Source organism: Mustela lutreola, chromosome X, assembly GCF_030435805.1.
Source record: "Mustela lutreola isolate mMusLut2 chromosome X, mMusLut2.pri, whole genome shotgun sequence".
In the NCBI taxonomy this organism is placed as follows: domain Eukaryota; kingdom Metazoa; phylum Chordata; class Mammalia; order Carnivora; family Mustelidae; genus Mustela; species Mustela lutreola.
Window position 1 is genome coordinate 76,379,160 of NC_081308.1, and position 14,765 is coordinate 76,393,924.

The window sequence follows — 14,765 nt, forward strand, 5'->3', positions numbered from 1 at the left end:
ATGGGGGGAAAAAACAACCTCTGTGGGAGGAGAGAAGGGAGGTTGAGGCATCTCTCACTGAATACTTTTATGGTAAAATCATAGAGAAGTAGGGGGAGATAGCTGATGAGCAAGGGGGAGGGTGATTTGCAAAGAGTAAGAAAGGGTTGGAGTAGCTGCCTCAGGGAATTCAACAGGGAGTCCACAAAATGAATAAAAGGATACTAAGTAGCAGTGGGAGTCCAGCTGAAGTTAGAATGGCTTGAATTAGAACAGTTTAAAAGCCCAAGGTTTAAAGGGGAACAATACAGTGAGAGATATAGATGGAATTCAAAGCAGACTCATCTTCTCCCCTAGAGCAGTGCAGTTTGGGGTATGATATCTTAAAAGTTGTCAAGCCCTTATACTTTCTGAGATGCTTTGAGAGTTCCCTTTTTATATTTCAGTTAGTAAATGTCCATTTTTCCTCTAAGCATCTGATTTTTTTTCTAAGCATCTGATTTTACACTGTTATTCTTTGGGTTTTGGCCAGTTTTCTTCTTGCTCCAGAGATCTCCATATTCCATCTTTGCTTCCTTGGAACACATCTTTAATTTAACACTGAATGGAATGAGAAAAAGAATTTATGTTATAGAAGGTCATTTTATAGCCACTTTCCTAAGAGAACATATATTCCATTGAATGGGGCTGTATTTATAGGCGTTAGCCAGTTAAATTCTCAGTTATATGAATGTTTTCATTTCACATTTATTGCCTTGCCGAATCAATTTTTTTTAATTGAAGTATAGTTGACATACAAAGTTATATTAGTTTCAGGTATACAACATAGTGATTTGACAATTCTAATCCATTTCCTTCTATTTGCCTAAAAATGAACCTCAGAGGGCTCCTAAGAGATTCTAATTAGAGCCCATATCAGAGGCTGTGATGTCAGTTGGCTGGGGGTTTAAAATAATTCTATTTATGACATTGGGTTTTGCTTGAATGCCCATTCTGAAAACCAGCTCCTTTAAATGGTTCTGGACATTTTGTAATCCTGTGTAAGATTGCCAATATATTTATTTATTTTTAATTAAAATAGCATCTGCATCTCACTGATAATGTCAAAATGGAATATCTGATCTAAAAGTCACAAATGAGCACACTTCCCTCCAAATCGAATATGAACTAATAGCACATGTGAATTGCTAATTAAATCTTGGGAGATTATAACATTTCAGAGTCTGAGAAGCCACATTTAGGCCCCAAATCATTCCACTGGAATAGGAGCATATAGAACTTGTTTTGATGAGATACGATATCTGTACTAATTTTGTTCTTACTTGTTGGGGTGATCTGCTCTTGTCTGGAAATAATTCACACCCCCTTGAGTATTTTCTTAGTTTTGGTGCAGTGCCTCTCTCCATGGAGAGTCATCTCCCAAGGGTACTCTGCTTCCTGCAGCCTTTATGATTTTTTTTAAAGATTTTATTTATTTATTTGACGGAGATCACAAGTAGGCAGAGAGGCAGGCAGAGATGGAGGGAAAAGCATGCTCCCTGCTGAGCATAGAGCCCGATGAGGGGCTCTATCCCAGGACCCTGAGATTATGACCTGAGCTGAACGCAGAGACTTAACCCACGGAGCCACCCAGGTGCCCCAGCTTTTATGATTTTATATTGCTTCATGAAATTCCAACTTCCAGGGTGTTGATGCACAAGGATTCCTCTGGCCTTGTAGAAACCAGCCTTATTTAGAAAAGTGTTAGACCTATGAAAGACATGAAAGTCAGTGATAAAAACAAACTCTCCATGTGGAATTCATCTCAGTCTCAAAGCATAGATAATAAGAGGTGAAGTAGTAGTAACAGAAAGAGAGTAATAAAAATATCAGGAAAACCCAAGGAGACAACATCTGGCTTCTTAGATCTAAATGACTAAATCTTTAAATTACAAGTATCCCTGAAGACAATTACCAAGTTTATTTTCTAGAAGACTGCTAATGGGAAGGTATTTGAATAATGAAGCCAAGGGTCTTTTGTGTATTGACAGACTTCCGAGGGACTTTAACCCTTAAATGATCAATGGCCAATTTTACTTGCTAGTATTTTTACTAGAATTTGAATCTTAATCTCTGGTAATAATTAAAATATTACTACAGGGGTACCTGTACCTCAGTCAGTTAAGAATCTGACTTTTAATTTTGGCTCAGGTGGTGATCTCAGGGTTGTGAGATTGAACCCCACATTGGGCTCCATGCTGGGCATGGAGCCTGCTTAAGATTCTCTCTCTCCCTCTCCATCTGCCCCTCTCCCCACTTGTGCTCTCTTTATCTAAAAAATAAAAGAATATAAAATATTACCACCTATCTGACAGATCACATTAAACATGTAAGACGTATCTAGTTTGAGTCTTTTCTAAAGTTGTCAAAGTGCATGTGTTTTTCAATATTGCAAATAGGGATTGCAGCCCAATGTTTTACCTTTCTTTTTTATATTTCAGCATTTCATAAATTTGAAACATCATAATATATGTATAAATGTCCTATTGCTGAAAACTCCAAATCACTTTGCAAATAAAAAAGATTTGTGAGTGCAGCTGTATACGGGGAGTAGCTTGGCCTTAGGATTTTTAATGCATTTATAGGAATTTCAAAAAAAAGAAAAAAATATGGGAAAACAACTTTCCTGTTAAGTCACACTTATCCAACAATTTCAATTACAAGTTATCAGAGGTAAGTTCTAGTAACAAACAGCTTAATAGCCATTTCTGTCAAAATGCCTGTTGAACACAGTTTAGGATTTATCTTTTTAAAAATGTAAATAAAAACATTTCTGCCAGTGCTTTTTTATTCTTTTTGAAAACTTGTACTTTTTGTGGAAGATTTTTCTGCCTCTGATATCCCTTTTCAATTGTCCTTTTTTTGCTCCTATTTTCTTCCCACAATAGCAAACTAGCAAAAATGATTTACTCCCTTTTAAAAGTGTTTTGTGGTTGCATGCATTCTATTCTATTATGTTACAGTCACTAATCACTGTATTCTAAAAGCAACTATTACAACTTCTTAACATTTTAACTCCATACAATTAAAGTTATAATGGTAGGGGCACCTGCATGGCACTGTCAGTTAAACATCTGACTCTTCATTTCAACTTAGGTCCTGACCTCAGGGTGATGAGATCTAGCCCGGCCCCACCCTCAGCAGGAAGTCCACTTGAGATTCTCTCTCCCTTTCCCTCTCCCCTCCTGCTGGTGCTCTCTCTCTCCCTCTAAATAAAGCGCTTGGTGTTATATGCAACTAATGACTTGTTGAACACTACATCAAAAACTAATGATGGCTAATTGAACATAATAATTAAAAAAATAATAAAATAAGTCTTTTTAAACATTATAACAGTATGAAGCAATTCAAAGGGTAGTTCTTTACTACTTGGTGATGAAATGACAAAAGGAGAAAATATGTTGAAGGGAGAGGCAGAAAAATCCAATTTAAGACATTTATGTTTTATTTATTATATTATTTTTAATATTTTATATGTTATATTATATTATATATTATTTTATTTATTATTATTTGTTATAATAATAAATAATTATTTATTATTTATGTCTTATTGAGGGGAGGGGGAAGCTCACCCACTCCTATTTCTTGATACTTCTAAGTACAAAGAGATCTAGATAGAATTTAGTAAGGATCTAAAATTATGTACATTTTGGAAAGATATTGGAGAAGTTGCCTTGGCTATATCATTGGTTAAAACCAAGCATGGATTTCACTATCTGATAACAGCCTGTAAAGGAAAGAAACACAGGAAAGGAAATACCTTGATTTCAGAGAATCAAAACCTGGAAAAGGAGTCTTAAAACAATTTTGCTTCAGTGATCTAACTGCCATATGCTTTGTGGGAAAGACCATGCCTTTTCCCTGGAATGTACCTTGCCTAGACATTTTGCTTATCATTAGCTCTAGTAGTGCGTTCAGGGGCACTTGACATGTGGGGGAAGAGGAATCTTGAGCTACAGTGCAGGACGTGGAGCTCTAATTACTGGACAGTCAAAGCCCACAGACAAGGGGGAAAATGCAGTATTAAAGAGCGCAAACCCTTGCTCTTCTCTCATATTCTGTAATGACTGTTTTGAGTCATGTGGGAACTTCTCCTTTCAATTTTAGCCAGAAATGGGGCAGGATCATCTTGAAAGTAAGGAATGGAGACTGAGTTTATCCAGGACAGTGATGGAAGTACTTGTAAAATGAGGCATTCGTCCACCACCCCAAACCGAAGTCCCTCAGCCTGTTTTCCCATGTGATCACAGGTTCACTGCGCCTGCTAATAGTGCGCAGGAGCGGGTTAGCAACCTGCAACTCCGATTTGAGCGCGTTTTTGGATGCTGGTTCCTCTGTGCGCGGGTTTCGGAGAATTCACACTAAGAGCTCTAGATGGCCGGAACTGTTTACTTCTGAACTCACTCGAGTGCTTCTCCTGGAAGCAGGGCGAAGCTATCTCAGCCCCTCAGAGTTTGGGAGCAATGCGCAAAAGGAATTGGAGCGGTCACCACCCTTTCTTGAATTGAACCCAGGTGCAGGGTGGCACAGGGTTGCGAGAGGCACGTACTGGAGTCCCGCTTTTGTGTTTCCACCTCAAAGCCAGTGGAGCATGGAGGGGGAGGGGCTTGTAGCCTCCGCCACTTGGAGAGCTCTGCGTGATAATTGGCGGTTCTCCCGTCTGACCGCTAGGCTAGAAGCCGAGGAACTGTCCGCCCCCTTCTCAGGCTCCATCCTCCCTAACCAGCGAACCCAGAAAGGCCTCAGGTAGTTGGGAGGCCGGCCAGGGAGTCTCCACCTCCTTGAGGGGAGCAGCCATTCGGTGCGCTTGTGAGCTGAAGGGGGCGGGATCCATTGGCTGGGGGATGCTGCCAGTCTCGGAAGGGGGTGTGTTGGGGGTGGGTTCTTGGACAGCCGCGCGTCCGGGCTACTCGCGGTTGCTTGGGTGGTGGGTGACCGTGAGCGTGTGAGACTGGCTCCTGTAGACTTGATAACAGTTTGGAGAGAGCAGAGCGCGCCAGAGAGAGCGCGAGAGAGTGAGGGAGCGAGTGCGAGCCGACCTAGAGGAAACCGGGCGAGAACACAGGGCCCGAAGACCTACGGTTTGAGACTGAATGACCATGGCTGTCTCCGTACCCCCGATGATCTCTGCAACTTCCAGCGGAGCCAGCATCTCAGGGGGCTTATTTCGGGCAGAAACCTCGTACTCGACTCCTGGAGAGCCTTCTCGTCTCACACATAATATGATCAACAGTTTCATGGCCAATAACCACAGCGGCAGCGCTGGTGTTGGCGGGATCGGTGGAGCCAGCGGAGGCAGCGGCAACACTAACACCAACGAGTGCAGGATGGTCGACATGCACGGTGTTAAGGTGGCTTCATTCCTGATGGACGGTCAGGAACTGATTTGCCTGCCGCAAGTCTTTGATCTCTTCCTGAAGCACCTGGTGGGAGGCTTGCACACGGTATACACCAAGCTGAAAAGACTGGACATATCCCCCGTGGTGTGTACTGTGGAGCAGGTCCGGATCCTCCGCGGTCTGGGGGCCATCCAGCCTGGGGTGAACCGCTGCAAACTCATCACCAGAAAAGACTTTGAAACTTTGTTCACCGATTGCACCAATGCCAGGTGAGATGTTCATTTTTTAGTTTGTTCTCCCCCTCCCCTTTGCCTTCTTTTGCATGTTTCATCACTCTCACCCAACTTTGCAGAGTGTCTTAACTAGCTTGCCTCTACTGTAAGTCGGTGGGGACAGAGGACTAGAAGAACTAATTACCCATCCCGTCTAGTCCTCGCTCAGTGGCAGGGCTTGGGTCCAAGATAAGCCCTGCACAAACTTCAGTTTGCTCTCCTCTACTGAAGCTTTACAGCTTTTTGCCCATATCTTGCATGGGTCACTGACTGCTTGTGGTTATTTGTTAATTTCTCTACGTGGTTTTCATTCCTCTTTTGTGGCCGTACGGGTCGAATAGGTTTTCTCTTTCTCCTGAACACAGACACCAGGGACTTTCTAGGGGAGAAAGCTGGCAGAGCTGTAAACTGGGCTTCTGAGCTAGCAATCCAGAACACAGCATTTGGGGGATGGATAGGGTCGGAAGTCTAGGATCCATCCCAGAGGGTGATTGGTTCCCCATCATGTGTGTTTGTTGTGAGAGTAGGTGGGGTGTGTGATGGTGGTGGTTGTGGTGGTGTGTGGATAAATGTGCGCGCGCACGCGCGCGCGCGTGTTTGTGAGTGAGAGCAGACAGAGACAGAGAGATTGAGAGAGAGCAAGAGAGCGCTTTCAAGAGAGAGCGTGCCTATGAGGACGTGTGCATATGCCCGCTGTGCAAAGCTCCTTTGTTCACAATACAGTAAAGTCGATGGATCCCATTTTTTAAAAAAGAACGACCACAGATGTCACGCTCCTGGGATCGTCCCGTTTGGGTCATCTGCAGGGGGCAATGTGGGGCATGAAAACCTAGGGCTGGGAACTGGATGAGGGTTGAAGGAGAAGTTGTAGAGGATGCTTCCAGCTCTTCTCCCCAGGCCAGAAGTTGGAAGGAACCTTTTTCCCCAAAGAGAGGATTTCTTAAGTGATGATGACCAGCTTCTGTGGTTGTAAGTGTACCTCCTTCATAGGACAGTAGAATAAATGTCATTGGCATATGTCCATAAGCAAATTGTATTCAATCTTTCTCAGTTTAAAAAAGAAAGTAAAATAAACTATATTCAAGATTATTTGATTTTTTTAAGGACCTGTGAATTAGTTTTGTACTGTTTATTCCATCTCCAGTGTGGTGACATCTGGTAGGTGTGTACACATTTGGCGTACAAACCAAGAAACAAACCATCATCAGGTTAAAGGGAGCAAAGGGTTTTGTTGTAAAACAGCACGACTTTTGTTCATTTTGTGGAAAACTTCTGCAGAGGTAGACTTTCTCACAGTGCAACTTTAAATCATAGGAACCCCTTTTTACCAACTTAAAGGAACTCAGTTGTCAACAGCTGTGGTAAAATCCAAATTACTATGTAGAGTTCAAGTATACTGACACCTTGTAGACAAACTGTTGCTGACTGCTACAATAAGGTAATGCTACAGAACTTACAAGGTAACCTTTTTTCCTCCACAGTGTCCTGTGTTCTGGCAATCAAACAGAAACCTGTTTATATGAGAACTTCTAGGTGATTCATATCTGGGGTTTACAAACCGGTTTATTAGATAAAATTTTCTTAAGGTAGATAGATGGTCTTAAAACAGAAAGGATAATTGCTCCCTTGATAAAATAAACAATTATAAGTTGTAAGAGTAGAACGGAAATCTTATTTTGACCACAAAGCACTTTACAAATACATAAACTCAGAAAGTTACCAGGACCTTCAGATGAGGGCCATCTAATTCATGTGTTGCCAATTCAAAAAGACACAATTTAAACAATTGCAGAACTGAAATCCTATCTTTCCCCTCTCCTTCTCTTCCCCCTTTCTCTCCTTCTCACTCCCTTCCTGCTTCTCTCTTACAAACACCCACTATTAAGGTGGAACAATTACTAAACAAAGGAAATTTGTCCTACTTTAATAATTAATTTACACATCCTTGAGCAAAATCTATGACTTTCATTTTTAAAAATAGATTAGTATTTTAATGTGACTTTGATGCTTTCCTCTAAGTAGAAAGTTTTCTTTAATTTTTATTAGAGCTACTTGCTGAAGGGAAAAATGATAAATTACTCTGTATCAAGAGGGAGGTGTTCTTATAGTATTTTTGGACCCTATTGTGTGATATGTTTTTAGGTTATTATTTTAATTCAGTTAAGTTTTATTTACTCCTTATCATAGCATTTACAATGATAACTTTTTTGGAGGGCTTATATTGCTTTTGTGTATATGCATATATAAAGACGATAGGAGAATATTAAAAATATAAGAAGAAATATGTATAAGATATGATGCCAGTGTCTCCTTTTGCATTTATTTCTTTATGGGTATGTTGGTGATTAACATGCATTTTCTATAGGTTTGTTATGAGTGTTACAGTATATGATTGTAAAAATTTATTCTAGAAATATTAGAAATATATTCTATGAATGCAGCCCATGAATGGAGATGCGGAAAACTACCAGAAATACACCTGTATTGCTATTTCTAGATAGGAAAAACAACAACAACAACGAACACTCCACAATATCTGGGGAAAATCTTCTTAATGGTAAAATAACATTACCAAATTTTATCACTGCAAAATGCCCTCATAACCATCTTAAAAACTTCAAAACATGATAATGCTTATAATGGATGCTTTATGACTTTAGGTAACATTATTTACAGAAATGTGTACCTTAAATCATTCTCAACATCTGAATGATTTTATAAAATTGTGAAATTATTATTTAGATCAACATTATTTCTATGACTTTTCTAGTCAGTGAAAAGAAAGGTGAGGAATGTAAATAGGAATGAGACTCAAGAGAGACAAAATAAGTTAGATAAGATATGAAGCCAGTAAGAGAAAAGAGATGTAGGATATTAGCAGAATGATGCTATGAGAAGAGGTGAAAGATGGATCAGAAGAGCCTGAAGAGATGCTCAAAGGAATGAGCGATGAATCAATGGAGACTTGGCTAAAGAGGATTGTCACTGAGGACTCATGACTTAACTCTTCTGGCTAAAGGGGGATGCAAGGAAAAAGTATATATATGTTCAGTGACTGGAAATTCTCATATCCTATTCTTATTTGAGAAAAGAGATTCATCTTTATCTCCTGATGAATGAATTTCCATAATGTATTGTTCAATGGGAGGCCTATTTGTAATGGTGTCATTGGCAATTTTCTTTTCCTACATAATAAGCATTTCTTCCCCTCTCTGTCAGTTAACTAAGGGAGAGTACAAGTCCTGACTTAGGGTATTCTAATTTGGAATGCTTCCTACACTATTCCAGAAGACACAAGATAGACTATTTTCAAATTCGTCATTTTCAAAGACCTTAACATATTGCCACTAAGTGGTATTTGGATTCATTCGACTGGGGACATATTTTTATTAATGTGCATGGAAGAAAGGTGAATGAATAAAATACATTCACGATTGTTTCTTTGAAAGTACTGAGAGTCACAAGAACTCTATCAGTGCTTTATACTGTTTTGTTATTAGCTAATTTTCAAAATATTCAAACTTGTCTTCCTAGAAAAGAAGTTGGAAAATAATACCTGCCTTTGCTACTAGAGAATAGTTAAGATGAAAAACTATACATTGTTCTATTAAATAAATCGAACTTTTCATCCCTGCAATTCCAAAGGGCTATGCAATATTTTTTCCTTGATTTTTTTTTTTTTTTTTACTTCAGAAACTAATTGTAGGGAGATTATTCTGAAGATTTTTAAGAAAATGAAAGAAAAGACCAAAACCAAATGAGAAAAGTCTTTTTTTTTTTTTCAGCTAAGACACTGTAATTTTTCTTTTCAATGTCTTGTGGAGCAAAACTTGGAATTCTTAACATCAGAGAAGGCAGATTCATAAAGCAAACGCCTAAAAATCTCACTCTCATGCAATGGATTTTTCTCACTAACTTCTTCAAAGTTCAATGCAACAATAAAATATTCAATTAAAAATTGGTATTCAGGGGCGCCTGGGTGGCTCAGTGAGTTAAAGCCTCTGCCTTCGGCTCTGGTCATGATCCCAGTGTCTTGGGATCGAGCCCCACGTCGGGCTCTCTGCCTGGCGAGGAGCCTGCTTCCCTTCCTCTCTCTCTGCCTGCCTCTCTGTCTGCTTGTGATCTCTGTCTGTCAAATGAATAAATAAAATCTTTAAAAAAAAATTGGTATTCAGTAATATTCAATTAAAAACTGGTATTCAGTAAATGTGAAAAATCAGCCAGCACATTTTAGTGTTATCTCTTTTTATCTACCTATCTATATAAAAGTAACATTGTTAGATTTCATGATCAGTATTTGAGGATCAACTGATTAAATGTTATCCAGTCATTTATGTGTAAATGAATGCTTAGAGAAACAAGAATGTATGATTAAGAGAACATTTAAATGTATTTGGAGACATGAGTCAACATATATTTGAATGAGTAAAATTCAGTGTTTTTAAATTAAAATTTAAATTATCCAATTGTGATTGTTAGTTTGACCATGTGAACAGAATATAAATGGGCATCATTCATAGAATAGCTTTATGTGAACTCTGACTTTAAAATAATTTAGAAATACTTTCAAATACAAGAAATACAGTTTTTGTAAGTCCTCAATGATTTTGGCTTTGTATTGACACTGGATGAATATAGTTCATAATCCACACAGAATAGCAATTTACTTTAAAAATTGATGTTTTCATTCATAGGAAAGTTATACAAAGTCAAATTTTTGAAGAACTTGCAACACTTTCTTGGGCTAATATTTTTATGACAACATTTGCAGAATAAAAAGATTTTAGAAATTAATCTGGGCAGTAAATGGAGACATTTTTATTTCATAGGATAATGAGGGGATGATCGGTTTGTCTATTAAAAGCAGTTACTTAGTCATTATTGTTGTCTTTTATTAGAATGATGTAAATATTATAATTAAAATGGTTTAGTCCTATGCCAGTGCACAGAACTTCTACATGTACATCCACTTTATTTATTTATTTATTTATTTATTTATTTATTTAAAATATTTTATTTATTTGACAGAGATCACAAGTAGGCAGAGAGGCAGAGAGAGAGAGAGAGGAGGGGAAGCAGGCTCCCTGCTGAGCAGAGAGCCCTATGTGGGGCTGGATCCCAGGACCCTGAGATCATGACCTGAGCCGAAGGCAGAGGCTTTAACCCATGGAGCCACCCAGGTGCCCCTGTACATCCGTTTTAAATGCACACTTCTACATAACCAATTTATCTAAATACTTGTATTTATCTAAATACTTGAGTTGGATTTAATATTTGTCCAAGCACTCATTTATTAGGTGATAGATATTACATTAAAGATATGATGCATATTATGATGGAGAATTTCTTGGGATATTTATGTGTACTATTACCCTCAATGTATAGTGTTCCAATAATTAGGAAGTGATGATCTTCAGACATTAATGTTTTATGTGTTTTCACACAAAAACCCCTAATACCTGTCGAAAATATTGTCTGAATTATTTGATGCTTTCTTAAGTAATCTGATTCTGTCTGAATGAAATCCCTACGTGCTTTAAAAGTGCTTCTAGCAGGCAAATATAATTGTGAGAAACCTTAATCACAATATATTATGTTTCATTTGACAATCTAGATCTTCAGGGTCACTTCATGTGGTGCGCTTAGAGATACAAATGATTTAGGTTTATCCACGTTATACATTTCAAATATGTATTGAAACCACCCTAATGGACCAAAACTGAAAATATTGTTTTTGGAGAAAGGACATCAAACCTTTCCCCAAAAGCAAAACAATTAGGTATTAATGATATTATTGTTGAATGTTCAAAAGGTCGTCGGTAGCATTTTTTCCCCCTCCTTTTCTTCCCTTTCACCATCTCAACCTGCAAAACTCTTCACTGTCACTTCAGATCATACAATTCTAAAATGATAAAACAACATTTAAACACATTTGCTTTGGAAGGGAAATTGAGCATTTGCACCCAATAAGCCTGATTGTGGAACTGCATGCAAATTGTGTTTTGATTTATCTCTTTTACACTTTTTTCCATTTGAATTGATCTTGCATTAATTTCACCAAGTGGCTGTGTGAGGCTGCAGATGTTGCCCTGTGTTTAATAAATCAATGAGACAGATCTGAATGAATCACTTCAGATGGATTCTCTGCTCAGTTTGATGTCTAGATGTTATTCTTAGCTTGTTATCATGACAGATGCATTAATGTTCCCATACACTGCCAGCAATGTCAAAGAGATCGAAGCTTTTAAAGTGGCAGCATCCCTTTTTCCATTTTCTGCTAGAACAATTAAATTCATTTTATTTTATGTAGGAATCAGAGAAAAATATAAAATCAATATCATCCCATGAGTTTCTTCATGGGAAAGATTCTTAATTTTCATGCTATATTAGCTATTCCAAAACGGTGGAAATTAATATGTTAAAACCTAAGTATAGTGTAGTTGCTTAAAAGTGCCCCCACATTAATATTTAATCATGGTAGGAAAAATGAGAATAAGTAATATATGATTGGAAATTATGATTAGTGACATTGAAAGTGTCACTATAAATAGAATAATGCTATATCCAAATTGATTACAGAAGGGTGTTATTTTTTTTAAAGATTTTTATTTATTTATTTGACAGATCACAAGTAGGCAGAGAGGCAGGCAGAGTTGGGGGGAGGGGAAGCAGGCTTTCAGCTGAGCAGGGAGCCCAATGCAGAGCTCAATCCCAAGACCCTGAGATCATGGCCAAAGGCAGAAGCTTCACCCACTAAGCCACCCAGGCGCCCATAAATGCTACTTTTATAATTTAATTTCTCGAACTGTAGAAAAGCATAGGCACACAAAAAGAAACTTTATTATAACTCTAGTGAAATTTATTACCTACCTGCATTAAATATCATGGCGACCATAATTTATATCATTTAACCCAAAGCTTCATTACCTTGGTTTTAGGAGACAGTCAATTCTGTTGGTTGTGAAATATTTTGAATTGAATGTTGTAGGTGTTATAACTTTTTAGTTAATCTCTGATATTTGAAAATACAAATTTTTAAAAGGAGATTCAATTTTTCTCTTGTTCAAGTTTCTGAAGAATATATATTAAAATAAGCCAGCTTTTAGAGGTAGTTCCTCTTTGCAGCATTTACAGTATTTTTTCCATCATAATGTTGTCAGTTTTATTAAAATAGGAAAACAGGAAACACTGTTAATTGATACTGTTGAGGTCTCAAATTCTTCAGGAGAAATTTTATCTCCAAAGTTAGGCTACTTTTGGAAGATTAAAATATAGGCTATGATCTATAGTCTAAGTGTAAAGAGAAATTTATAATGAAGTTTAATGAAGTTATGTACAGGAGTGTTTTTTTTTTTTTTCAAATTTTGCTTGAAACATGGGAATGTGTTCATGATCATTTTAGCCACATCTTTCTTTAGAGCTTAACTTATTTATTAGCATTGATGGAATTATTATATTGAGAATGTGAATATAATATAGGTAAATTGAATATAAGTAAAGAGCAAATGGACATATTTTCACTACCTATAATGATATCTTTAAAAAAGAACTGAATTTATTACATAAAAAAGCTTGAATTTGTAATAATAATTTCTAAGGAGTAAATTTTAACTTTAGTAATATTCATTGCAAAACTTCATTAAGCCCAATATTGTGTATATTTTAGGCACTTAATTCACATTTGTTAAATGAGTACAATCATGTACACACACACATTTATTCCTCATCAGAACTCTTTGCACAAATTGCCATTCCTTTGAAAAGCTAGGAAATAGTTACATAAGGTATGCAGTTATTAAAGATACTAATTTTGAAATTTTAATTCCATTATAAAACCATTTGTAACCAGGCCATAAACTTTTTACAAGTATACATATAAAGCTATCAAAATCTAAAATATGAAATTAGGATTTTGAACTGAAATATATTTTTAAAGTAAGAGTGACTTCTTGATATTTCCTTTAGTGAAGAAAACCCACAGAATATGCTCTAATATTATGAATAGGCAAGAATTAGTAAGTAAGACAAGCCTACTACCGTAAAATCATTCCCAGCTATATGGATTTATACTATTTGATATCAGTACCACCCCTATTGACAGTTTAGTTTTGATCATTCAAACAGAAAATGCATATTTATCCAATAAGAGTTGCTAAGAAGAGGGTTCTCTTCCCTTACCTATGTATAGCTCAGGAATAGAAAATGCATATTTATCCAATAAGGGTTGGTAAGAAGAGGGTTCTCCTTCCCTGTGTATAGCCCAGGAATAGAAACACAACACAAATACCTAAGTATTATGATGTACCTTTTTCCTGGATAATCTAAAGAGCCATTCAGTGCAACATGAATTTACATGATGTATCCCCCCATCCATTTAAAGGGATAACTTATTACTTTCAGATGTAATTAATTTTGAAGAATGAAATTTCCTTTCATCTAGGATCTCTGAGGTATAAGCTGCTCATATATATGTACTATCTTGACCCATTTAAATTATTTATTTTATTAGAGCAAATCATGGTGAAAACTTTGTAATTATACTACTTTGTAATTGTACTACTGAAGTAATTATGCTACTGAAATTTTATATAGATATATCTATGTATATATTTATAGTGTAGGAAAGTTTAAAAATAATGAAATACAGTATTTTTTTTTTTTTTTTTTAAAGATTTTATTTATTTACTTGACAGAGAGAAATTACAAGTACACTGAGAGGCAGGCAGAGAGAGAGAGAAGGAAGCAGGCTCCCCGCCGAGCAGAGAGCCCGATGTGGGACTCGATCCCAGGACCCTGAGATCATGACCCGAGCCGAAGGCAGCGGCTTAACCCACTGAGCCACCCAGGCGCCCTGAAATACAGTATTTTTATTGCTATATAAACATTTTATTCTTAAACAAGTTGACTGCTTAATAGTGTATAATGTAGTGTGTATGTTAAGGTATAAAACATTCAGTTGCCATTGTGGCTAATGATCTTATTAGGTTGCTGGCAACTGTTAACTCGTAACAGCGTTTAGGCTACATTTAGTGTATCTGCTATTTATGTGATGAGTTAAAAAGGAGAAAAAAGTGATATTGATCTGTCTCTGGATTAAAGTTTGAAAATGGGCAACAGCCTGAACACAAAAGGC

General features: G+C 37.2%; 1 protein-coding gene across 1 annotated transcript in view; it reads left to right on the forward strand.

Moving 5' to 3' along the window:
• Positions 1–4,921: 4,921 nt before the first annotated feature.
• DACH2 (dachshund family transcription factor 2) overlaps positions 4,922–14,765 on the forward strand; it is an 878,628-nt gene continuing 868,784 nt past the window's right edge. Inside the window, exon 1 of the mRNA XM_059156812.1 lies at positions 4,922–5,629. Coding sequence (XP_059012795.1) covers positions 5,115–5,629 — 515 coding nt within the window. The 5' untranslated portion in view covers positions 4,922–5,114. The remainder of the gene's footprint in view (positions 5,630–14,765) is intronic.